Here is a 27,564-nt window from a genome sequence, read left to right as displayed (position 1 = left end):
ATATCCCTGTTAGGTGATAAAGCGACAACAGATAGGACATATTGTCCCTGTTTTTATCTTTATTTCTGATGTATCTGCAGGAATCAAAACCGACTGAATCACTGATGAATGCCAATTTATCTTAAAGTAAATGATATGACAGACTCTGTAATTTAACCTGCTTCCTGAGTCTGTGGTACATAATAATCTTAGAAAATGTGTACTTTCTATTACCTGTCATAACAAAATAATGAATACAGTATGTTTATAATAATACTTTAATGCAGAAAAAAATGAAATCCGTTAATAAGCAATTTATTTGCAGCGTTCTAGCCGTCTACATGCACTGCAGTTTAACTAGCTTTTGTTTCTGTGTGGTTACACCTTAACTATGATGAAACCATCCACCAATTCTCTTAAAAATATCTTACAGGTTGTGCTGAATTAGTTTACTGGCAGAACTTTGCGCAGAAACTTGAATAGCTTAAACTTCTTCAAATGTGTTTTAAAGTTAGGTCAACCTCTACCCTAGTGGAAAAAAACCCCTTGAAGGACTCCTGTATCGCTGTGTGCACTGTTTCCACTTCTCCTCCAACAACCCGCTAACACAAGCATGAAAGCTTGCCGTCTAATTCCAGACATGTGGAGGAAACCATAAAACCATTAGTGTGAGAACAGGGAGAGGAGTCACTGTGTGGAAACAATTTCTGTCACATGACGTGTGCTTTGAACCAATCTCAAATGAAACTACCTCCGTACTCACAGACAAGTATTCAGTACAGTTTGTTTCCTTCATCTGTACAAAAAAAAGATAGACAATCGACAACTAGACTATACTAATAGATTTGTGCAGGAGTGTGGACATTTATTTAAATCATATTCACATTTAAAACCCTTTTAAACAGTTTAATAATAATATCAGGAGGGCAAAACAACACAAGAAAAGAGCAGGTAGAAGAGCAGCGTGGGCGCAGCGCTATATCTGACCTAATGTGCTAATCAGCCTGTCACTCACTGCTTAATTAGAACGAATCTTAATGCGGCGGTTGCCTCTGTGTTTGTGCAACATCAAAGGAGCTTCATGTAAAGCCTCTGGGTATTCTCTCAGTGGAGCCTGTTGAGTGTAGTAAGTGTGAGGCCGCTGAGTGATCCCTGTCTGTTCATCACCAACACCAACAACAGTAGCTGCACAGTTCACATACGAGAGCGTCAGGTGTCAGGGACGACCTCTCTGCTTCTCATACCCTCATACTGTTTATAGAACAAGGACATGAAGAGCAAACACTCGCACTGTTTTAAGGTTTTTGTTCTCTGCAATCACCTAACATATGCATTGTGTGTAAACTCGATATTGATTAAGAATGAAATATATTAGAATTGGCTGAAAACTTTAAAGAGTCCATGCACAACAGGAGTCTTAAACAATCCCTTTTGCGGGTTTTTGTCTCGTCTCTGCTGCTTCCTGCTTACAAAACACACTTTTAGTATGAACTGATGCACCTTTGTTTACACATACACACTCTTAATGTACACATGCATAGGTCTCGCACACTGTTGTGAAAACCCTGTAGCATGTTTCCATTTCCAGACAAAGCTCCTGGCTTTTTTTTTTCTTTCAAAATGTTGCAACAAATAATTTTCTGACTCTTTTAACTTGAATAATAAACGACATAATTTAAAAAATGGAAATGGCTGAAGTTACAGGGTTTTCAAACAGGTGTACATTTTTTTGAAATGTACACACACTCATGTCAGAGTCTGCTCATAGCAACAGTTTGTTATGAATAATGGCATGGTGTGTATTAAAAACTAACCCTCACCCCACACACCCCCTCCCCCCCCACCCCGGCTCCTCCCTCACACAGGCTCGCTCTGCTCTGGGCTCTTCAGTGCCTCCGCCCTTGGGGTGTCCTGTAGCGCCCCCAACCTGCGGGACTACGTCCGCACGCACCACCACCACCGAAAACCACCTCTGTCCCCCGGCAGCCTGCCGTGCCAGATTGGCATGTTTGGTATGTTCACACACAAGGGGGGACATTTCATCTCCTGTCTCTTTTGTGGAGGTCCCCAAGCTCTCTTTCTGGCTTGAAAAAAAAATTAAGTCTTTTTTCTTATTATTTTTGCAACTTTAAGCTTTTAATGAGATTGATTGGGCATTCTGTATTTGTCACTTTTTAAAAATCAAAGTGATCTTTTTTATGCTTTGTTTTCCAAAATGATCGAGTAATTTCAATCTGTTGCGTCACCTTTCCTGAGTGATTTATTATGCATAATAAGGGCACTGATTTGACAGCAGAGTGATTAGCTGTGCAGCTAATGCTGAGCATGCAGCCTCACAGCACATTGAACTGTGTGGTATCCTGCAGCAATCGGTGATCAATGTTCCCTTCAGATCAGCACGTCCACTCTCTGATAACACCACCGTCTGCTTGGGTTTGAATGAGTTGAAGTGTTCTCTCTCTCTGTGCATGTTGTTTTGCAGATCGCACCACATCCTCTCTCTGGGAATGTAATTTCGTAATCCTCAGTAAAGTAATTTTTGTGTCTGGAAGCCAGAAGTCTGGCTGTCTTCATTAATCACTATTTACGGTAATCCTTACATTAAGAAACTCAGCCGGTTATTTGGAACAGAAATACTTTCACCACTCAGTAATCCACCTTTAAATAATCCCCAGTCGCATTCCTCCTCCACTCAATTTTCCCTCAGTCTCATGTTGGTAATGGTGAGTACAGGCAGGTTGTTTTTGCAGCCACCAGGGGTCCTTTGAGCAGGTTGATTCATCTCATACATCTGGATTAAACGCCATTCAAAGCCGTTATCTCATAACTTTCTTTATATCTTAAGATATATATGACACATCCTCAGGTGAAGTCAGCAGCAGCAGATGCATTTATTTGGATGCATTTGGATCTTCAAAGCTGCAGGGATTTCTTATTCCCACTGTAGGTTTTAAAAACATGAAACTGAGCTGTTCAGTTCATCCACCGGGTGTCACTCTGTGAGTGCGAGTTTACTTTGTGCCAGCAGGTAACAGATGCTTTCTTTCTCATTTGTGTTGCATCATGTTCAACTCTCTGAGACACAGGTGAGGGTTTGGAATGACGTCAACTCTGTTCATTTGAAGGAAGAGGAGGTGGAATCAGGACAAATGTTTTATTAATTTTACTGGAAAAGGGAATGAATGAGTGCTACAGTACTACTGTCAATTTAAAAATGAATTCTTGCAGCCAGGAAATAGGAAAAAAGCTCAAACAATTTCTGCATTTCTACTGTTATCGCCTAAAGGAACCTACCTCTAAGATTTACGGTAACTAATGACCAAAATGGAAAATAATATGTATTAAAGTGGATTAATAAGATATGGTTTAATAAGTGTATGATCCAATAAAAAAGGTGTTTTGTTACCTTAAGATGAGCCGTTCCACTTACAGAGTCCTCCATGTTTAACTGCCACGTTTCCTACTGCAGTTTAAGAGAGAAGCTGTCTTCAGTATCTCAGCGCTACATGCCACTAAATCCACGCACTGGTTCTTTAAATTTCAGGGGCTAGTTTTTACCATGTAATTCATGACATCAAAGCAGTTGTGAGGAAGTTATTTGGCCTTTGCCTTAAGTGGAGAAGACGTTGCATAGAGTCTTGAATGTTGTCAGAGAGCATGGAGATGACATGCAGCAAAGAGCGGAGGGGTCAGAGTCGAAGCTGAGGTCACTGAGTAGAGTGTGAGCCCCTGTGTTCAAGGGGAGACGGGCTTATTGAGCGCTAAGCTCAGTTTTTTTTTTTTTTACATTCATGGGAGATCAAGTAACTGCCCATTTACAATTAGAACGGCAGCGTCTTACAGCCAATAATTTCCCTTTCACTGATTTCATAGCATCTACAGTATTATACTGTAAACAATATCAGGCAGCTTTTAGGGGAATGGTTCTTAAAATCACTGAGTCACAGACACATTGTAGAGCATTTAAATGAAAAAAAAGTCAAATATTTTCAGGAAGAAGTTGGTGAGGAGACCTAAAAGAGAGCTAAAAGAAGAGAGTTTATAAAATGGTATGACCCAGGGGTCTGTGCCAAGACACATGATTTTTTGTTAGTTTTCAGTAGTTCGAAGGCGGTTAACTTCTTACGGGGTTAGATCGTTGGGTTGATTTAAAATGAACACCTAACCTGTAATGAAGCAGGATATGTCAGGGTAGAGATCAAACTGTAGAAAGAAAGCGGCAAACTGTTACATACAGTCTAGACTTCATATGTAAAATCTGTAAAAATAAAAAGTATTGTTGGAATCAAGCAAACAAAAAAAACAGTCCATGTGTGAACTTCAGAGGTATAAATACAGATTTGTACCTCTTGCATTACGACAGAGCCAGGCCGGCTATCACCCCGTGTCCACATGTAAGGGCAAATCAGGCTCACCCACTACTGTGTGTAGCCTCATGCGTACCCTACAGCCATAGGACGACTTACATTTTAACAGTTTCCTCATCTAACTCACAGCAAGACAGCAAGTGAGTGTCTAGAAAAGAGTCCAATGATAGAAAGAAAAGGGAGGTGGGATTCAGAGTCCAGCGTCATTCCTCTTGCATGTTAACTGTTCATACAAAACATCTTTTATTTACCTCATCCCCTCTTCAACCTTTCCATTCACTTTCTCTGTCTATCTCCTCTTTGTTTGTTCAGCGATGACCCTCATTTTCACACAAGTTGGTTGGCAGATGGATATTGATGTATCAACAGGCCAACTCTCTCTCTCATCCTGTTTTTCTCTCTTCTCTCTCTCTTTTTTTTTTTTTTTTTACCTCTTATTTCGATCTTGTACAACCAAACAGGCTGGCAGACACAGGAACCAGCAGTCCCAGTAACACCAGTTACCTTTCTTATCTCCTCAGAGCTGTTCTCTATGCCTCCAGTAAAGAGATTTTCTGTGTCGTTTGCCAGGCATCCGACCAATGGTATGTCTGCTTTTATTCAAGTTTATTTCGAAACTCCTCCAGTTTTTTCCTGTTTATTTTGCATGACCTTTATGTTGGGAAAACATTTCGTGTGTTTTCTATTTTTTTTGGCGTTTGACTGCGTTAATTACATTAAACGTCTCCCAGATTAAAATGACCCAAATTGAAAAGAGTTTCTGTTTCACCGCACACTTTTCGGTGTTTGTTGTTTCTTGTGTTGATTTTGGCCTTCACACCTCTAACACCACCTGCTCTGCCTGCATCTGTTTTAATTTGCCTCCCTGATCCCGCTGTTCTCTACGGGTTGGTTTCACATTGAATATGTGGAATACAACTTTACATTTATTAATCATCATCAATGATATATCACTATGGGAATGTAATCAAATCTTTTTACACATCATACATTGTCCTCACCAGCACTCTTTGTTCTTTGTTTAAATCGAAAACTTGTTTCAAAATCTGACAGAGATGAACTTTGCTGTTTATGTTGTGATTTAATTATTTGTTTACGGTTTCTCAACTTTGTAGCCCCACACACAAAAGGAGTGGTGTGTTTTGAAATGAAATGATTCATTTAAAAAAAATCACATGCAGTTGCTAAATGGATGCAACAATACAGTCAGCCCACGGTTCAATATGTACCTCTTTTTTTTTTTTTGGTCACAGTTTTCAGTTAGATTCTGACAGCCCGGGTGTAGGAGTGGGTTTGTTTTGTGTTGGTATTCCATTGTTAGACGTTTTTGGCTAATTTTACAGGAACAGCAAGGGGTTAAGAAAAAGGCTATTTTTTTTATTCCAAATCTATTTATACACTTTCCAAGTGTGTGTGGTATCGTCTCAGTAACAAAAACCCAGCGTTTAAGTAGTGCCATGTAGACCTGATGTACAAATAGGAAGACACTACAGTATTTTAAAATATATATGTTTACATATTCTTGAGGACTTTCACACTGAAATTGGTCGTTAAGCGTTGATATTTCATTCTGTTTTGGTAACTTTGTTTCAAATCCTGCTTCATCTTTTCTCCGTTCACTCTCATTTCGTCTGCATCGTGCAGTGACCCGCTGGTGGCTGCGTCTGACAACAATCAGCAGCGTCATGTTAGTAATGTTACAGCCTGCTAAAGTCTGTTGTTGTAAACTTTTAGACAAACTCTGTAAGTGTTCCATTTTAGCACCACTGATTAGAAAGACGGCGGTGCTTCCTCATACTGCTGCTTCTCCTCCACTTCATCATCATAAAGTCTGAAATCTGACACCAGTCCCCCAACTTCAGTGCATAGTGGTTGGATATTTACTTTTAAGTAGGAGTTTCCTTATCCCAGCGCTTGGACTTGCGTGGAAGCTAGTTGTACTTCAAAACCGCACCGAACGGTTCCATATTATATTAAGAATTGTTGCTTCTCTCGTCTCTCATTTTTAACTACATATTTATGTATTGTTTTATTAATTATTTAGGTACGATATTTTAAGTCATATAAATAGATGTGCTTTCTAGTTTTTAATCTTATTTAATCCATCCGCCTAAGTAGTAACACTTCTTGTCATTTTCACATCATTCTGTAGAAATTAAACAATTTGCTCATTCATTGTAACACATTTAAAAATAGATTACATATTTCACTCTTTCTTTAAATTAAAAAAAACAAGTACACAATCTTCTGGTTACAGTTTTCTCTGTTAAAATAACAAATGGAGACTTTTGCATATGTACTGAATGTCTGATGAACCAAGGGCAACCAACAGGCAAAATAATGTATTATATTAACTATTCAGCAGAATAATCAGTCATGAAAATAGTTGTTTTCTTTTTGCAAGCCTCCAATGCAAAGTCTCCTTTGTAAATCTCTCCTGGTAGCGAGTGTTTGCTCTGGTTGTTGGCTTGAAGTAACGCTCAGGTAAAGGTGATCTGTGGAACTACTTCCAGTAAGTTAGAGAAGTCCAGCAGCCGTAACGTTTGTAAAGTGTGCTGCTTTAACTATTGGTTTGTAACTTTAAATAGTCATTTTCTTAAAGGTTGTGATTTTATCTTCCATTTTTCTTTTCTATCAGTCATTTGTGAGTAACATGCTAGCTTGAGGCTGTTGGTATTGAAGATATTTACCCCTCAGTTTGTTTGTTTTTCAAACATTTCCCATCCTTGTTAAAAAGCAGTTTGATTAAATGTATGTGATCTCAGAAAGTTTGGCACCACCGCTATATATGGAGAGCATGCAGGAGTTTACTGCCGGGAGCCTGATTGGCACTGATAGATTAAGAAGGAGCATAATCAAGCTTCTCCAATGTAGAGATCTGAAACAAGTCCTGACATGATTTGGATATGACTCAACGGGGTTTAAAGATTTGGATGAGTGGCTCAGAAACGTGTCTGGTTTATGCTGTCTGTACACGAGACGTCACATGCTGTTCAGGGTTATCTGTTGTGTTGAGACAGAATGATGAACAGCATTAACATAATCCAGACATCTGGTTAGCAATATTGGGCTCACATCTATCAAAGGTTCAGGAATACAATTTCTGACCCTTGATGTGAGTCTTCTGGATGCAGACATTAGCAAGAGATTGAAAAACATATTCTCCACAGCAACTTTAAAGGTTATGTTGATATTACAGCATGTTTTCAATAACCTCTAATCCCCAAAGAAAATCACTTATTGCTGGTTTTAGGATTTTTGGCACTTCAGGCAATGTTGGTGTTTTATAACAAATAAACGAGCAAAAATGTCCACAAAACATTTGCATCATGATGAGACCGGAGTCTTTGGACCTCTGGAAAGAGTTGTTGTGTGTTGTGTCATCAGTCGAGCCCTGCGATGGTTTGGTGCCCTGAATCTTAAACACTATTCACTTGTTTTGAGAGATTGTTTATGTGTCCCTTTAAAGGAAGAATGTGCAACTTTTTGATCCAGTAGATGTCGCCCTAGAACACCAGCATGAAACCAAAACAAACTGCTGTTTGGCGACACCTCCGCTATTCTGAATCCTCTGCTCTCCTCCAGCAGCACACCTCCAACCCCTCTCCACTCGCGTTCTCACTAAGGAGTTATGAATCAGAAAGCACCATAATTAAGCACCATTTAGAGCAAGCGGCCAACAAAATTGTCCTTTGCTTGAGCTGCAATTGCCTTTGGCCTGCATTGTTGTGTTAGCAGGCTAATGCTAGCACACTTTGGTTTACTCATAGCTACATGTTGTACATAAATTGACACAGAATGATCTAAAGACACTCACGTGGCATCCAAATAAGCAGTGAGTATGTTATTCTTCTTTTCTCTAGTCCTTGACTAAAACAACTTTATACACAAGGCCGTCCAGTCCATGTAAACATGATGTAAACACAATGTTGACAACAACACAGCCAGCAGGACTCAGGCTTCTCACTCATTGTCTATGACTCAGAGAGACATTTAAAGAGGAGTTCTTGATTTCTGTTTTATGTGTAAATGTTGCACATTCTTCCTTTAAGATTGTCAAATTAGTTGATACTTTTTAATACAATGTGTTTAAAACAATACAATCTCCATTATTTTAATGATCGACGGAGCATTTAATAACAGCCCTGCTATGTGTGATGGGGAGTACACAGCTTTTCTGAATTGTGTTCTTTAAATAATATTGACAAAACTTTCGTCCACGTTGTCTCTGATGTGTTCTCGCTGAATCCTTTTTAACCTGTGCTCATAGATTATTGACTGATATTGACCACTGTGTCCTTCTTGTAACCTCTGCTGGTCTGCTTATTTTTTGTTAGAACTTAGTGTGCTTTGAAATGGAAAAGAAAGAGGGATTGTGGCGATTTGCTTGTTGAGGGTGACTCATACTGATGTGCTAAGGCCAAAAGTTCACAGAGAAAAAGACCTGCATTGATTTAATTAAAGATCGAAACAAATGCACTTTCTATACAGACAACCGGCTCAGTGTCCTGAAGCCACACTGCTCTTTCCGCTTCTATCACTCCTCGCTCTCCTCCTGCTGCTCCACTGTTCTTTTTCCTCCTCTCTCCCTGCTCTGCCTCTCGTCCCTCAGAGCCCTCAGATGAGCTCTGCGTAGTCCAGCTGCCGGGGTGGCTTCTTCCCGCTGAGCCAGCCCTGCCGGGGTTTGTCCCTCTGGCTGTGGACGGGGCCACGGCCCACCACCTGCGCCACTGTCCCTACCACCTCCGCCTCCTCAAGACCTGGCTGATGTCTGGTCAGGAGCTGCCAGAATCCCTGCACGGTCAGGCTCTGTAGATCCGACTCGGCTGCTGTTGCTTACCTCTGGCTCTAGTGTTTGAGCTAGTGGGACGCTGTTACTGCGGGTTGAGCTTTGCTTACTGTGGTCTGGTTTGCTGCCTGTGCTTTCATCCTGTCCTGTATTCTGTCAGTCACATTGCAGGTCTGCTCTGTTTCATGTCCAATGGAAAACTTGGTCCAATTTTCTTCTTAACATTTCTGCTAGAGGGTGCAAACACTGGCTTTGAAAGCAGGAAATGTACTTTTACCTGCAAACTTAAACTCACAGTGAAACTGCAGGTTACCTTCAGCTTCCATCATATGCACATTTACAAGTGGAACTGAATCTGTTTGGAGTTTAAATTCTGAGACAGTTTTGATGAAAGGGCTTGAGGTTCAGTGAAGGAACCATCACACAACATTGGCGCCAATTAGAGTCGCCACAATACCAGAAATCCAATACAAGTCCTAGTTGCCAAATGTTGTGTAATTCCTTGTTTTTAATCACCAAAAAAATGCAGGTAAACTCCAACACCCTGTCTCTAATGCAGTTCAAAACGTTGCACATGTAGTTGTGAAATTTAGACTCTCTCTCTTTTGCTTGTTGCATCTTTCGGTTACTAATATGACTGAAGAGGCGCCGAATAGGCTAGCAGTTCTGTCTTGCGCCCCATGTACAGAGGCTATAGTCCTCATCGCAGCGGCCATGGGTTTGAATCTGACCTGGGCCCTTTGATGCATGTCATCCCCCACTCTCTCACCCCAACATTTCCTGTCTCTCTTCAGCTGTCCTATACAATAAAAGCTAAAATTGCCCAAAAATATAACACATTTTTTTTTAAAGCGTCTGTACTTAACGATACTATCAATCATAAAAATAACAACTTTGTATCGTTTAAAACATGTGGTATTGAAAAGTATCGGACATTTAGACAAACTTAGTCCTAACTTTACCCGCCCACCTGTGTTGTTGCTAGGAATAGTAGTTACAAAGTTTTTTATTGATTCAAATGATTTTTTCTCTGTTGAAAAACTAAACCTACAAAGGGTTTGAAGATAGAGGAGTGTATCTTGTTGCAGCCTGAGAGCTAGCTGTAGAATTTTCTGTCATCATCTTAACTATCTCAAAGAAACGGATACTTACCTTGAAAGGAGGTTCAGAGGCTTAGGATTCTGCTTCACATGGACTAAATGTACCTATCAGTACATGTTACATCAGTGTGACGAGAATGATGGAGAAACAGTGAAATCAGAAGTTAATATTGTAGAGGTCATCAGTTTTTGCAAAATATCATCAAAACTCAGGATATACAGCACACTTGGTCTCAATAGTATGTTTAATACGATGGTTTTACTTATTAGTGGATGTGTTGTCTGCTATGTTGGTCTGTCTTATAGTTCTGTGTTGGGATATTTTGTTCTGGTTTCAGGGTCCAAGCTTATGGACTCTGGCTCTGTCAGTGGTTAACTGCACACCTACTTAAAAAGAGAGGTTAGCGAGTCAGCCTACATGTACAAGCATATAAGCTAGGTTTTGATTTCATATGGTCATATATTTACATGAAGAGAGAGGGTGAAGAACAGTAAACAGGTACATGTCGTAAAACTTTATTTCAAGGTGTCTTTAAGTCCTGAAGTCTGTTTTGTCTTCAGCCCGTCTTTAGCACGTTCATGAACGTGTGCTGCGCTTTATCTGGACATAAAAAAAGCTACTTTAGAGAGCGAGCTCTAATCACTTTAAAAATACTAATTTTTCTCAATTTCTATTGAAGCATCTCTGCACAAGGAGGACTAATTGCTCTACATGCATGCTGGGTGGAGACTTGACGACCAGTAAAACTAACTCTTCTGTTTAAAGGATTTTTAGCTTGTCTCACTGCATTGTGTATTTACTCCATCCTGAGCACCGTGTACAGACAGAATGCCTTAAAACTTGACATTTGTTGTAACGAGGTCTGTAGAAAAGAGTCAGATGTTGATGGCACCAATTTCTCCCTCACACCAGGAGGGTCACGACTGGGCACTGCTGTCTCCCTCGAGGCTCCAGAAATATGTTCCCTCACCGAAAAGCAGATACTCGAGCGTCTGCTGAAAGATCTGGGTCATCGTCTCAGTCTTCATTTGAATTGGCTTATTAAGTGGTATCTTGTTCATAAACTGGTGATTAAGTAAAGCGTTTCATGAGCACGTCTTGGCACAAATGTCACCTTAACCAACCTACGCAATTATCCTTCTGCTTTAAGCAGAAATTAGTGTGTGATAAGATACAGAATTTTTTATTTTGCAGCTAGTATCTCAAGATGTTTTTTTGGCTAGGTCATGTTGACTTCGATGTTTCTTTGTTATTCTCTATTTAAACATCACTGTCTTCTCTTCGCCATCCTGCTGTCTTTGTGTTCAGATGTGTTGGTAAATGGTTGAGTGAGTGGTGCAGTGAAGCATCAGTGTTTTCAGCTCCTGCTGCATCTGGTGTGTGAGCTGAATTTGATATCCATGTGAAGAGGCTGCAGCAGAGATAGGGGAGGAGAAAGAGGCAATAAATGCCATCTTATGTCATTTTTAAACCACTCTTACTTTGGAGCGCAGTAACGAAAGAAACAGAGAACAGTTGGAGGTGAGGATTAATGTCAGCCAACAAATGTAAAGAGTGAGATCAAAGTCTGCTGAGCCACCTAAACACTTTCTCCTGAGGCTTTGTATTATCAATTTATGCCAAGCAGATATGTTTTTTATGTCATCAAAGCCTTGGAAGGAAGAGCTTTAACATTAACAGCCATCTTATCTTTTCTAATGAATGAAGCTTTGGCCAGCATCCATTTTGCAAAATATCTGATGTTGGATCATAAAATACAGCCCCTAACTGCAGCTGTATGTGTTGTTTTTGTGTTGTAATCGGTTCTGTTTTTGCAGTTTTCCATTATGTTCTTGTATATATCATGTAATTGTGTTAATGTATAAGATGAATGAAGAAATGTCCTGCTGATAGTTGTGGATTTAAAACAGAATGACAGAAGGAAAGTTAGCAACCTCAAGTGTTGAAGGAAGAAGCCGATGTGGAATGGTAAAAAACTGCAGTTCCTTGAGTGTCCACTTGAGGCAGGCTCCGAAAACCAAAGACTCCCCATTAGATCTCATTTTAAAATGCTAATTTCTTTAAAGATTTATTTTTGGGCTTTTTGGGCCTTTATTGGAGAGAAAGGACAGTGGATAGAGTCAGATATTAGGGACAGAGAGAGTGGGATATTAAATAAGGGAAAGCCACAGGTCAGACTTTAACCCGGGCCACCCGCTTTTAGGAATAAAGCCTCTGTACATGGGGCGCACATCCTAACAACTCGACCAACAGCGCCACTAAAATACACATTTTTACAGCAGAATCAAACGTGTACAGCCTGTGAAAAAACTGTGTAGCTCATTTTTTTTATTTGTAAAAAATGTACTGGGTAAATGTTCTGATACCCCACCGGTTTTGATAATATATTAAGGCTAAGAGTAAGGGGCATGGCTGACTCGAATGACAGGCAGGCACGTTGTAGCTATTTGCCAAGAGGCTAGCCACAGCTTCAGCTTAATCCTGTTACTGACCTTAAACTGTCGGCTCCATTTGTGTCGTCTTCATCGTTAGGAATATGCTAGCTAGATTACAGATTAGAGTAGCAAGTTTTGCGTTGATATTCATTCAGCCCGCCTTAGCTCCGCCTCTTTGCGTTCTTCTTGGTTAACAGGAAATTAGTTGGGAGTCATCGATTCCAATTTTGGGACCGGGCTTAATAACGCCTCTTCAGAAATCAATGGGTGACACCACTGAGACTATGTCCGTGTTTAAAACAGTCCATGGATAACCCTCAAACAATCCATAACTTACCTGATGTATACGTGGTTTGAGCATGAGCTGCACAAGATTGATCCCATGAGAAGCATTAACACAGAATAACTCTGCTGAAACGTATCTGAGAAAATTATCAGCAGGGGAAATTTAGGCCTTGAGTGGTTTGTGTGCAGTAAGTGCTGACTGCAGTTTGTTCTGCTTGTGTCGTTGTGTTGGACATGTTGTTTAAGGGGGTTGGAAAGATGTGAAGTCACAGCACATTAATCATGGAGAAATGCAAGGCTGACCAGCATGCTCTGGGGATATGGATGCACTGGACGCTCCATCCATTTTCCTTTTTTTTTTTTTTTTTTTTTTAATATATGTTGTCGCTTTATTGCCGTTTTGTGTGTGTGTGTCAGTGTGGCTGCATTGTATGGCACTGGTTTGCATGCCATGGCATTGTTGTGTTTGTGTTTAGAGATTGTGATGGTTTGCACCCACACTTTGACAGGAAACATTTCAGCTGACCTAAGAAACATCAGATAACAGTCTTGAAAGTCTGTAAAGTTGATGCTACGAAGAAGATCTGTGGAATGTAACCGTTACAAGTTATATTTGAGGAAAAAGTTGATGTGCAATACGTGAATTAAAAAAAGTACATTGACATTAACAAAACATATTTTGCCCCCCAAGTGATTAAGATTCTGACGTCAAGTCTGCGTCTAATTCTTTTCCGAGTTGAGCAGATGTTCATGTGCATTTTACAACTCGGAAACTCGTTTTTCCCGATGTGTCTGAAACCACATGAATGCACCACAAGGCACTAGTGTTCCTTAGCGTAGTCCCTCCTCCCTAGTGCTACAACAATATATAAAACCACTGAGCGCTTCAACATCTTCCGTTCTCTCGCTCACTCAAGTCATTAAAAGTTTCATCAATACAGTCTACAGTGTTTTTAGCTAGTTAGTAGCTATGCATTCATTCTGCAAGTGCGTCTTCCTTGGATGCCAGAATTTGAAGAAATTTCAGTTTCAGTTGAAAGAGCAGAGATTACTGATACATTATTATACAATTTTGAAAAAAAAAAAAATATCAGTTACGTTTGTCCTGGTGGTTAATCACAACATCTTTTGTTGTATAAAAAACTTAAAATATGTTTTTTTTTTTATTGCATTACATGGAATTAAAAAATTCAAACAATAAATAAAAATTCAAAGGTGAAATAAATATTGATATATGAAGATGCATTTACACAACATGTTACACTACAATCATCAAGTTATACTAATGGATTCACCTGCAGTGATCCAGTAAAGGTAAAGGGCCGGTACGTTTGACTGAGGGTTCTTCTAATGTAATACATTTGGAATTGAATACTTATATTGGAATTACAATCATGGTGTTTGTTAGACTAGAATAAACGTTCCTGAATTTAAAAACAATGCTATAAAGAGGATTCTTACAGTAGGTATGTTTCGCTGCATGTTTTGCAGTCGCCTTCAGTTGTCCTTTAAGCTTGAACGTGGAGGGTGAGGGTGCGATCAGGTGGTTGAAGTCTTATTGGAAAACCTCATGACATCATTTACTCTGTTCCTTTAAGGAGTTATTATAAATACGTCGCCCACCTTATCATGAACATCTCTTTTGTCTTGCTCAAGGACTCTTCCTCAGGCCAGGTTCTTGTAGCTTGGTGCTTTATTTTACAATCTGTGCTGATGGGATGACGGCGTCGTTGTTTCTTCCAGGGGTGAACTGGAGGCAGAAATCTGTAGGGGTCTGAAAAACTCTGATTTTGGGCTAAGATTTTTTTTTTTTACATATTGAGCATTTTGAAAAATAAAAATGATGCATATTTTTTCTCTATGGTAAATGATGAAGCACCACTTTTGTATTTCTCTATTTTGGCAGCACCATGTTAATAATTTCTTAGATTTTCCATTTGAACTTAATGCATCCCCTTATATACTCCGCTCTCTTTCATAAGGAAATCCACAGTATGATCAATAAGATCATCCAGGGAACACATAACAGATCATTAATTATACAAGTCGTGTGCTTCACTTCTAAGTTTAACAATCACCTACAATGAAAGGTCATCTTTTGTTTACATCAGAGTTAATTGATCCAAGTCGTACTGTATACATTTATTAAGCAGAGGAACCAGTTTTTGTCTGTAGAGAACATCAACCCCCAGGAGTCATCTTTGATTTTGTTTTTCACATCAAGATTCTGCAGAACTGAAGCCTGACGGTAGGAAAACTGTTCCAGCAGCTGCAGAAGGTCACAAGCCACTCATTTGAGACCCTACAGCCGCCTGAAACGCTACGTAGCTCGTTTATAAATAAAAACACGTTTGCCACGTTTTTGGTGCCTGATTTTCAGAATGGCTTTGAGAGAATTTGCAAACACGTTGAGAAACATCCAACATGCACAGAGAGGTAGAGTCACTCCTGCGCCGACTGGTTTTCTATGTGGTGGAGAAGTGGTACGATGTGCTGTGTTTCTGTCTCTCCCGTCTGTGCTGCAGGTTTTGAAGGCTGCTCCATGGTGCCCTCCATCTATCCGCTGGAGACGCTGCACAACTCTCTCTCCCTGAAGCAGGTGGATGAGTTCCTCAGCACGGTGTGTGAGAGCAGCAGCGAGGCCCACGCCAAGACCATGAGAGGTACACCTGCATAGTGTCATATTTCTATTTTTTTCTTGTTCTTTACAAGGTGTTCACTGCAGAAGAAAAACTTTGTCAGGGGTCTCTCTCTTTCTTTCTCTCTCACTGATGGCGATAATTATACTGCTAATAAAGAAAAATGGTCTGCAGTAATGAATAGAACGGCCCGTATATATTTGAGTCCATGATTGTAAATTATTTGTTCCGAAAAATTAAACATGTTTCTTTTTTAATTGTAATCTCTTAATCTGCAGTCCAAGCTCCTCTCATTCACAACATTAATGGAGCTTTGTGTCATGTTGGTTCTTGTCAAGTATTTGCAGGATTCAGTCAGTTATATTGGTCGAGTGTTTGAAGGTCTAACTAGGAGGTGTTTCTTGTATCTGTTCAAATGAGGTCTAAAGATTATTGCAGTTTAAATAAAAGTCTCCATTTCCTCTTTGTCCACTGACATTGATCTGAAGGACATTCAGTGTCTGACATTCCAAAAGTGATCTTAATGTTATTGGTTGTTTTTGTCTTTGCTCCAGCCCTCTCCAGCCTGTTTGACTCTCAGAGCCAGACGTCTCTGTACAGCCCTCAGCAGCCCCTGTCCTCGTCTGGATCTGAAACATCTCTTCGGCCACCCAGCCGGCCTCTGTGGCGTGAGTGCTGCTTTGATTTTAATTGATTTTAACGGCTTTATGCGATATTTAGTCTTACTCTAATCTCATCTGGTAGAGGTCTTTTGGGACTGGAGATTTAGATATCCAACTCTGTCAACAATAAAAGGATAGTGTATCAGCCTGTTACAGAGTCGGTGATCTAATGCACTCAGTGGAGGCGTTTTAGGGATCATTTTAGATCCCTTTATTGTCAATAAAAAATAAAGAGATTGATATGAGTAACACTGGCTCTAAAGCCACGTTATGGAAGGTCAAATCTAAATGTGCATCACAGAGTGCAATCACTCTGAGTGGTCAAAACACTTAACGTGTCTTACATATGCTGCAGTCACTGCTTGGCTGTGGATCAGTTTCTGATTCTGCTCTGAACAAGGCTTTTTAATCCTCAGACGTCCTGTAGAGCTACTTTGCAGATGGACTGTTACTGCACTGAACAGCTCCCATGTGTAAAAAAAGAGTAACTGTGTGAATGAGAAGCAGAAGGCCGTGCACGCTCAGCAAAACTAGGACAAAAAAAGCACACCATCTACACCTTCAGCCGACCTTCATGTAACTGATAGTATCTGCTAGCATCGGGTCACTGCAGATGAATGACCGTCTGTCAGGCGGAGTGTTTCATAACACACAGGTCACACGTTGAGTCTTAGATAGCTGATAGGTTTGTGTCCTTGAACCAAGCTCAGAATTATTAATTATTATTTATTATTTATTTTTCTATATAAAAAAAAAAGAACCAGGACAAAAAAGAAAGCTTAGATTCTGCATGGTAATGGAGTTTGCAAATGCTGGATAAAGTAGGGTGGGTGAGGTTATGAATATCAAATGTGGACCATAAAAATATGATCAACCTTTTGATTAGCACTTCAACAGGCTACCCAAAATAAGGTAGAAGGTGGAAAGGCTTTAGTTTAGCATTGATTTGTGGTAGCACTCTTTTTGTTGCCGTTTTTTGGAGTGTTTAACATTTTTTCAAGAAGTAAGTAAAATATCTAAGATATCAGTGTGCTTGTTTTGTAAGCTGAACAGTCAAAATGCTTAATTTGTTCCTTTATTAATATTGGTAAATAAGAAGAAACAGTCAAGTTTATCATTGAAAAGCGTGAACGGCAGTATCTCAGTCTGTAGGGGCTTGGGTTGGTAACCAGAGGGTCGCCGATTCAAGTCAAAATTTGGAAAATCGGTCTGATAGCTGGAGAGGGGCCAGTTCACTTCCTGACCACAGCTGAGGTGCCCTTGAGCGAGGCACCCACACCCTACCCCCACCCCAACTGCTCAGGAGCGCTCGCTGTGTGCAGCCCCCTCACTCTATTAGTGCATGTCAGTAGGATCCTGTTTGTGCATGTGTGTGTATTTCAGCCTTTGTGAGTGTAGCATGTCTCAATAACAGAGTGGAAAATGGAAATTTCCCGTCGCGTGATTAATAAAGTACATCTTCTTCTTAGAACCAGCAAAACAAAAGTAATTCCCATTTTTAAATAATGAACAGGTTAATTAAGTTTGGATTTAGTATAAAACCTAATAAAAACCTAAATATTCTTCAAGTTCAACTAATCAGTGATCAATGAACAGTTTCAGTAGTGCTCTGTTTACCTCCCACACGAAGGGTCATTTTAAGATTCTGGGGTAAGAGCATTATGTAAAATGTGAATATTTATCGGTCTGCTTTCTTATAAAACATTTAAATGGTCCTGAAAATGTCAGACAAGCTTCATAACAGCAGAATGAGAATGTCAGCCGTCCTGTGGGATCAGATTTAAAACTTGAGATCAAATCAGACCCTCAGTTTGAATGCTCTTCTCCTCCTTCTTCTTTCTGTTTGTCGTAATCCCCTCAAGGAGGTGAGGTGTTTCATTTATCTTCTTCGCACTGTTGATGATTGATGAAGCATCCAGCTCTCTGTCTTTTGTATCCTCCACTTTCATTTCTACTTTATTTACATTGTTAGTGCTAGGTGTTGCTTTTCCTCGTCCATTATTTTTCCTGTGACTGAGGACTTTTCCTCTCTCCTGTCAGTACCTGCTCCGGATCTGGTTTCCTGTAACAGCCGATAACTCATTTAGCTTTGTTTATCAGGCAGCGTACTCTCCATTATGAGATGCTTGAGGTTATGTAGCTGGATGAATATGACAATTGTTCTGCTGATGGCGTAACACTCTTTGTTCTCCTATTGGCTGTAGTTACAGGACAGCTGGGCTATGTAACTCAATTTAAACCACAATGAGACAGTTGTAGGATCTCTACGAACATAATATCTTCCCTCTAATCGGCATAAAATGATTGTATTGTGTTTATTTTAAGTTTCATGTTTTCCCTGGTTGAAACCTCAGGAGAAGCTTTGAATGATCTACAACCTAAAGACCTCCTTATTTATCTCACACCGGTGTTTTTCAGGTACTGTTTCTTTAAGGCCCCTCTCCCTATTTTAATTGGCCACCCGCCAGAACCCTTGTGCACTGTGCCTAGGTCATATTACCATATAAGGAGTTCTGTGACTTAGTGATCTCAAAAAATCTCCATGGTAGAAAAAAAAAAACCTTGGCCAGGTTGTTAAAAGTAATCCAACAGAATTAAAGCTATCGGATAGAAATACTCGGTTTTAGGCACCCCCACATGTCCGTTTTGTTGTTGCAGTGATGGAAGCGGGTGAGCAAACTGGATAAGACATAATTGATTCTACCGGACCGAAAAAGCCTCGACATTTTCTAATAAGCTCCACGAGCAGAACCATGATCAAACTAGGATTAATATGGAGATGCTTTTGAGAGAGGTTTACAGACCAGATCTGGCTAAAATAAACACAGACTGCAACGGAAAAAATCATTGGTGTCGACCTGCCCCCCATCCAGGACTTATACCGGTCCCGGGCCAGGAAACGGGCAGGTAGTATCACTGCAGACTCCTCACACCCCGGACACAAACGTTTCAAACTCCTCCCCTCCGGTAGGCGTTACAGAACACTGTACGCAAAAACAACCCGTCATAAGAACAGTTTCTTCCCCCAGCTTGTCACTCTGATGAACGCTAAACAGTCACAGAGTGTCAGACCTGCCACGGTGAAATGACTCTAAACCAACCGTCACTGTGAATATACATGTACGTATTTGTGTATATATATATATATATATATATATATATTATTTAATTAAAATGATCAATATACGCACATTTATTTATGTAAATACTGTAATTGACATCTTAATTGACCCATCTGTCACATAACTGCATTTTACTTATGTTACTTCAGCATCTCTTACACTATGCACCACTGCACTGTTTCATATTTAGTCATGTAAATATTAGTGTTTTCTTATTATGTTTATTGTTGATATATAATGTTGTACCTGTACATAAGAGAGCACAGTTCACCAAAGTTAAATTCCTTGTGTGTGTGTAAGCATACCTGGCCAATAAATCTAAATCTGAAATCTAAACACTGAAGCTTCAGTGTCCATGTGATGGCACGGGGGGAGACTTTGGACTGCAGTACCCATTTTGAACGCTAGGTGTCAGAGTAACATATTGCTACTTTAAAAGTCTGTACCTTGATCAGTGTAATCCTATTCAGTTTTCTTTGAACCAGTGGGATAAAAGTGAGCTGGATTAAGTGATCTTTGTTGGAAAAAAAGTGGATTACTTAATCTGTATTCTTTTTGTCCGGATTAAACCTTTTCTAATAACCGGGTCCTGGTGTTTAGAGCCGCTTTTACCTGCTGATTTCAAACTTTATCCATGTTTAGTATACTTTTTTACATTTTTTTCAGCATTGTAACGCAGTATGTAATATGTCTGAAAACATGGAACAGCATAAAGCCTCCTCTTTCATTCGTCCTGAAATATTAATACGTCTATGGATGAATGAATTGTGAGACTCTCTTCAAATGTTCTGTACGTGGTCTTAACCTCGGGTTATTGTAAAAACACTCTGACGTACATGCAACTTGATTTATGAAACCCCCCCCCCCCCCCCCCCCCCCCAAAAAAAAGGAAGAGTTTTGTGAAGTTCTCCATGGCAACAGAAGAAGAAGCAGTGAGAGGATGACGCTTTGTATGTACCAGATCACCCCGAGCCTCTTCCTCTTTTCACTGTATGTCCCTCCTGATGACGCACTCACAGTAACAAATACTAATAACACATACAGGGAGTGCTGCTGGAGTCCAGTGATTAATGCTTTAATTAGGCAATAGCAGAGTTTTGAAATGTGTTTCTATTATATCATTTATCCTTTTTGCATGTTCGGGTTGAGACTAGAACGGTATGTATAATATCTGTTTGTGAAGTTTAGAGTCAATGAATTGTCTGTTTTTTTTATTTTTATTTAAAGATGGCAGCATCCCCTCCAGTGCCGTCTCCAGTGCCGGCCCCTCCTCTCCGATCACAGAGAGCTCCGGCCTCAACTTCAGCTTCAGCGAATAGACAGTCAGTCTGAAAAAACAAAGACTTCTGGGTATACAAGGGCTTCTTCTGAAGACGTTGGTATGTCTGTCTCTCCCTGCTTTGATTCATCTTTTCCTCCTGCTCACATTCACATTCACATTCACACACACACACAAAAAAAAAAAAAAAGGACTGGTGGGGAGATTCTGATTCAGGAGGGAGAGGCCATGCTGCCTCAGATGTTATGAAACACTCAGACTGTAATATAACCACTCAAACTGTGCATGGACTCTTCAGGAGCACAGCAGCTACAACTCCACAAATCTGATCAACAAGAAAACAAGTGAAGAGGAAAACGCGTTGGACCCTTTGAGAGCGTAACGCTCTCTACCCTCCTCTTCACTGTGACCACATGTTCATGATCCAGCCGGTGCGGAGCCACAGTGTGTTAAGCCAACACTCACACCAGTTGTGCCTCTAGTTTAATGCAGATGCTGCCTACGCTCATACAACATCAGTGCCTGCTGTTTTTCTTTTCTTTTTCAGCCCAAATGCTGTTTCACAAAATACGTCACGCACCAGCTGCCTAAATCCTGATCTCAGACATGTTCCGCTGTAATATATCAGACTGTGAGTCAAAGTGTCAGCACTCATTGATTTGCATTTGTTTTTCTTCCCTTTTTGTGCCACGGCTCCACTGTGGAAAAAAGTAGCTTTTTTTTTCAATTCAAGTTAAATTGAGTGACATTTGACCACCTTCTCTCTCATGTTTGGTTATTTTTATATTTCAGTGTCTTGTTGCTGAAAGTTAAAGCTTCATTGTAGAGTTTGACATTTTTCACCAGGAGTTAAGATGACCTGCTGCATATGAAACCACAGTCAGAAGCCTGTTAGCTTAGCTTAGCACAAGGACTCTAAAACGGGGAAAGACAGCTAGCCTGGTTGTGTTCATTGACAGGGAAGTCGTACTTTAAAAGAACACAATCTAATTTAGTTTGTTTATTTGTTAAAAAAAAAAAAAGAAAGGAAAAAAAGGACAATCTTTTTTGGCAGAATCTTTATTATCACTTTGAAAAGAACAAATCCTGCGCACTGTGCAAAAACAGAAGTAAAAAATGTTTTTTTTCTGAAAGGGGTGTAATGCTTCATAATGGGGCTTGAGAGTTGTTGGCAGATTGTCATTTGACAACAAAGACAGGTACCTTCTTCTGTATTGGTCTTGTATGTGCTAAGCTAAGCTAACAAGCTTCTGGGTATTGCTTCATATAAACAGAAAGTTGTATCAATCATCTCCGCTAACTCTTGGTTAAAAAGCAAACAACTATATTCCTTTGAGACGATGTACTCACAACTAAATTCTGTATGCCTGTTTTTAAAAAAATGCTTGAAAAAGTTGAATATGAAAAATGTTAAGAACAGAGCCTTTTGTTTTAAATTTTATTTTGGGTCTTTTTTATGCCTTTACTTAGAGACAGGACAGAGAACAGAGTCAGGAATTGGGGAAGAGAGGGGAAGAGAGGGAAAGTGGGGAATGACATGCGGTGAAGGAGCCACAGGTCGGATTCAAACCTGGAGAACCACAGCCTCTGTACATGGGGCACGCAGACTAACCACTAGGCAACCAGGGCCTGGAACGGACCCTTTTTTAACTTATAACCAAAAAGCAGCGGCCGTACGTTGGACATTGACAACATAGTTATGGCACGTTTAGCGTTACAGAGATTACAGTCAGTTATTATTTTAAAGAGACCTCATGTCGGTGTCGTCTGACAGCAAGATGTTAAAAATCGTATTCACTGAATGTTTAGTTTACGTCATTAAACCAAAGTAACAAGACGTTATTTGGGGTTGTTTTTGAAACGTGTGTAACGTTAGTCGGCTTTATCAAAGTGTATTAGTCTGTTTGACGAGGGTCTGCTGTTAAATAGAAACAACTATCTGTGAATGTGCCTTCAAACGACTTCAAAGAGTATTTCAGACACAGAGTGTCCTGCTGTATTTTTATGACTTTTTTTGATTAGTGGGCGGGGTTTAAAAATCAGACAGGAGTTCAAGTGTACAGGTTATAGTTTTATGTTAGAATAAAAGGGAGGAACCACTTTGTTTTAGTAAATGTTATGAATGTACTTTAACCCTTTGATGACTGCCTGACGAGTTTCTCTCTGTTGAGACTGTTTAGTGTCGGCTCTTACACCAAATAACATGAACTGTGATGTTAAAGCAGTCTAACTTTGATGTTAAAGCGGTCTAACTGTGATGTTAAAATGATCTAACTTTGATGTTAAAGCGATCTAACTTTGATGTTAAAGCAGTCTAACTTTGATGTTAAAGCGATCTAACTTTGATGTTAAAATGATCTAACTTTGATGTTAAAGCGGTCTAACTGTGATGTTAAAATGATCTAACTTTGATGTTAAAGCGATCTAACTTTGATGTTAAAGCAGTCTAACTTTGATGTTAAAGCGATCTAACTTTGATGTTAAAGCAGTCTAACTTTGATGTTAAAGCGATCTAACTTTGATGTTAAAGCAGTCTAACTTTGATGTTAAAGCAGTCTAACTGTGATGTTAAAGCGATCTAACTTTGATGTTAAAGCGATCTAACTTTGATGTTAAAATTATCTAACTTTGATGTTAAAGCAGTCTAACTTTGATGTTAAAGGCAGGGTTGGTAATTTTTGAAAAACTAGCATGATTTTGAAAGTAACATTCCCTCAGTGCCCCGTCTGCACCCACCCCCTCGCCTCTGTCCTCCCTCAAACGTCACGCCCCTCACTCACATGCACAAGCGCCATTGGTCCAGAAGTAGACCTCAGCTCATGCTTTGAGTGTGGGCTTGTGAATGCATGGGGTAGAGAACAAGCAGGGAGACAGGGAGGCGTGATTGGTTCATTAGATTGGTACCTCGTGGCAGACATTGGTCAAAGTTTATACAGACTTAGAACTGCTACAGATGACAGATTTTCTTTGTTCCTTTTTTCAGAGCACATAATTTCTGTCAGGACCTAAAGACAATTTAAACCAAAATCTTAAAAAGTGTATCTGGAGAAAATGACCAACCCTGCCTTTAAGCAGTCTAACAGTTGTTGTAAAAGATGTATTTTCTCAGGTGACTTCATCATAAATCTATGGATGGAAAAAGATGATATGAACATGTGATTGAGCTGGGGGTCGATTCACTTTCAATAAAAAAAAAGGATATTGAGTTGTACAGTAATACATGCGACTCATCCTCCAATAAAATACTTTTTATTACTTTAAATGAAAAGTTGCAGATGTAAAGGTGTACCACGGAGAAAGTTTTATTTTAGTACAGCTCCGGGATCACTCTGTTCAGGCTGTTTTTTATCTGCAACACCAGAGAATAAATTGGAGAAATAAATCTGCTCCCGACTTCCTTTAAGCTTTTTGAATTGAAAATGAAGTGAACCCCCCAGAAAACCTGCAAACACCTGCTGTAGAACAAAGTTGTACAAAATATCTTCCAGTGCAGTTATCATGAAAAGAGTTTTAGATTTAGATAGAATAAGAATAATGTTTTCTACCTAAAGGAGTGTGGATGTAGTTAATTTTAGTCGTGTATTTATGTGATTATTTAATGTGATATTTAATGTCAGCCAAAGAGGAGGAGAGTCTGTGTGATGACGAGTTTGGCTGCTGGAGAACAAAGTGGACGTTTCAACGCTGTAAAAAATGTTTCTGTGATGCTGTAGAGAAGAGGAGGGAGGGCAATAAAAGTGATATTAATTTTACTCTGACGTTGTGTTGTTCAATATGTTGTGTGTGTGTGTGTGTGTGTGTGTGTGTGTGTGTGTGTGTGTGTGTGTGTGTGTGTGTGTGTGTGTGTGTGTGTGTGTGTGTGTGTGTGTGTGTGTGTGTGTGTGTGTGTGTGTGTGTGTGTGTGTGTGTGTGTGTGTGTGTGTGTGTGTGTGTGTGTGTGTGTGTGTGTGTGTGTGTGTGTGTGTGTGTGTGTGTGTGTGTGTGTGTGTGTGTGTGTGTGTGTGTGTGTGTGTGTGTGTGTGTGTGTGTGTGTGTGTGTGTGTGTGTGTGTGTGTGTGTGTGTGTGTGTGTGTGTGTGTGTGTGCGCTCCATGTCACCGCTCTGCCAACACACTCCCACCCTCACTGTCTCGTTTCTCTTCTTTCTCTCGGTCGGTTTTTCGTTCCTTCCTGTTTTTTTTTCCAGTCTCCTTGTTTCCTTCCCTCCTTTCATGTCTCCTTACCTCACCCCTTTTTCCCCCTCTTCTCTTCCTTTCTCCACTCTTTGAGCTTCCCTCTCTACTCGTCACTTTTTACCTCGCCTTATCCTCTTTTCCTTGTGTCCTTTACTTCTCTCCTTGTTTCATTCCATCCTCTCCTCTGTTTCCTCTAACTTCCTAATCTCCTTTCCTATCTTCTCCTCGTTTCCTCACCTTGATACCTCCCTTCTCCTTATCTTATTTGCCATATTGTGTTCCTTTCCTGTCCTTATCTCTTATTCTTTTTATAGATTCCTCTCTTTTTGTCCTTTCCTTGTTACTTCTCCTCCCCTTATCTCTATTCCTCTCCTTGTTTCCTTTTCCTGACCCCTTTTATCTTTCCTTTATATCTCCTATGCTAAAATCCCCTCTCCTCGTTTACCCTCCTCTTCCTGTCTCCTCTCCTTTTCAATTCCACCGTTCCTTGTCTTCTCTCCTAATCTACTTTCCTATATTTTCTAGTTTCCTTTCCTCATCTTCTTTTCTCTTTGTATTCACTTGTTTCTCTCTTCTTTTCTCCCCTAGTCCCTTATCTCCTTTCCTATCTTCTCCTCGTTTCCTCACCCTGAAATCTCCCTTTTCCTTAACATTATGTAGTATCGTCTCCTTGTTTCCTTTCCTCTCTGTGTCTCATTTCTATATATTAGATTCCTCTCCCTTTGTCCTCCCCTTATCTTCATTCCTGTCTTGTCCTTATGTTATTTTTTTCATCCCTCTTATGTAATTTCATACATTCACTTTATTTCCTCTTCTCTCCTTTGTATGTCTCCTTTACCTAACTTCTTTCCGATCACCCTCTTGTTTCCTCTTATATTTTTCTCCTCCTGTTGCTTACTTCCCTCTGATTTCCTTTCCTCTTCTTTCAACTTTTCCTTTCCTTTTCATCCTTTATTTCCATTTTCTTGTTTCCTCTCCTAGTTTCTCCTCCTCTCCTCCCTTTCTTTCTTGTCTTTTTTCTTTTTACTTCACTCCATCTTCCGCTCTCTCCACCTTTTCCTCTCCTCTTGTCTGCCCTCCTCGTCCTCCTCCTCGTCCTCCTCCTCCTCTTCTCCACACTGCTTTTTGAGAATAGTGATGACTCATGTCTCCCTCCTATTGCTGCCATGCGTTGCTATGGTGACGCCCCCAGATGTATTTGACTCCCCCTAAGAGACGCCGAGTGAATGGAGAGGAGGGGGGGACTCAGACAGACATTGCCGACTCACCGGAAGCCAAAAGCTGATGTCATCCCCTCTCTCTGCATGACAAGTCTTCTTCTCAGGCTTTATTTCCTACACACACACACACACACACACACACACACACACACACACACACACACACACACACACACACACACACACACACACACACACACACACACACACATATTCTCCTTTCATTCACAGCAACAAAAGATGGTCACCGATTGGCTGCTGGTTAGTTTTATCCCCTTTTGTTAAGTTGTTCTCATGACAGCAGCAGAAGTTTTTATATTATGTCCTTGATTTAAAAAAAAAAGTTGCATCTAGTTTCTGGAGATTAATTAAGAAGTTTGGTAAGAAATGTCAGCCTAGTGAGGGAGTTTAGAGTCATGATGGCTTGGAGGGAATAACAGATGAAATATTTGTCACATCTTTTTTTTTTTTCTTGTATTTTTTTATGTAACTGTTCAAGGTCACTGTGTCACAAACCCAAGCCCTCCTCCAGACTGTTCAGTGTCCCGGCTTTCAGTCAGCAAATTGTTTAAAATGCAAACGTTGAAAATGATGTGGGAGGGAAAAACAAAAGAAGTGAGTAACTATTAGCCGTACTGAGAAGAGAATTAGCCTCATCTAGACTTCATCAAAAGACTGTAAGGAAGGCAGGAAGGTGTCCAGTATTAAAGACCTGGAGTACCACCTCCACACTCTCAGCCTGTCCTCTCGACTCCACCATAAGGAGGAGAGGGGATATAGAGTCTAAACACATTGCCATGGTAACAAAGGGGGGCAGCTTGGAAAGGAGGAAAGGGACTGTTTTGCCTGGGGATGTGGCAGCCAAAAAGCAATGTGTGGGCTTGATCTGTCTTTTTGGTTTTTATTTTACACGTCTTCGACTTTAAGAAAGATAAAGATTAAACATTATGAGACACAAATCACTTACAGGCTGAGTCATCACTGCCTGAAACAAATGCAGAGTGTAAGCATCAGGTGTAGGTGTGCATCCATCACGGCTGATTTACCCCCTCCCCCCCTCAGGTACATCGTTGTGTTCCCTCCTCAGGCTTCTTTACAAATGAAACAGAAAACTGCTAAGTATCTCTGACAGGTGAGGACTGAGCCGAGCCACTGAGGTGTAACGTCTCTTTCATCGTTCCAGCTGAAGAATCAAAGCACATCAACAAACTGGCCGAGTCTGTTTTTTCTCCAACTCGGAAACCAATCAACTCATGTCCTCCACTTTCATTTCATTTAATGATTAAATCACTTTTTGTCCCAGAGTTGAAAGTTGTTATTCACAAAAACTACCGTGATAAGAGTTTGAAATGTAAAAGTTTGTGATTTGTTATTTGTTATTTATTCTTGTCTATCTCTTTGGATTAGAGTACTGGGCTCATTTAGGTAAATTGAAGTTTGGGGAAAACAACTTTACTATCCTATGTTTTACTACTTTTACATTTTGTTTTAGAGGACAAACTTTCTGGGAGG

The 27,564-nt window shown here is 40.1% G+C and overlaps 1 protein-coding gene across 5 annotated transcripts in view; it reads left to right on the top strand.

Moving 5' to 3' along the window:
• The window catches only part of ppip5k1b (diphosphoinositol pentakisphosphate kinase 1b), a 54,174-nt gene extending 33,362 nt beyond the window's left edge, over positions 1 to 20,812 (top strand). For 4 of the 5 annotated variants that reach the window (XM_061035958.1, XM_061035955.1, XM_061035959.1 and 1 more), the window contains 5 exons: positions 1,845 to 1,991; positions 4,868 to 4,930; positions 15,482 to 15,619; positions 16,150 to 16,263; positions 20,607 to 20,812. In XM_061035958.1, coding sequence (XP_060891941.1) covers positions 1,845 to 1,991; positions 4,868 to 4,930; positions 15,482 to 15,619; positions 16,150 to 16,263; positions 20,607 to 20,698 — 554 coding nt within the window. In that variant the 3' untranslated portion in view covers positions 20,699 to 20,812. The remainder of the gene's footprint in view (positions 1 to 1,844; positions 1,992 to 4,867; positions 4,931 to 15,481; positions 15,620 to 16,149; positions 16,264 to 20,606) is intronic. The other variant, XM_061035960.1, reaches the window with a different exon arrangement.
• Positions 20,813 to 27,564: the final 6,752 nt, after the last annotated feature.

The sequence above is a fragment of the Labrus mixtus genome, chromosome 4 (assembly GCF_963584025.1).
Source record: "Labrus mixtus chromosome 4, fLabMix1.1, whole genome shotgun sequence".
In the NCBI taxonomy this organism is placed as follows: domain Eukaryota; kingdom Metazoa; phylum Chordata; class Actinopteri; order Labriformes; family Labridae; genus Labrus; species Labrus mixtus.
Note: the sequence above shows the minus strand (reverse complement) of the source record. Positions and strands in the feature narration are given on the sequence as shown.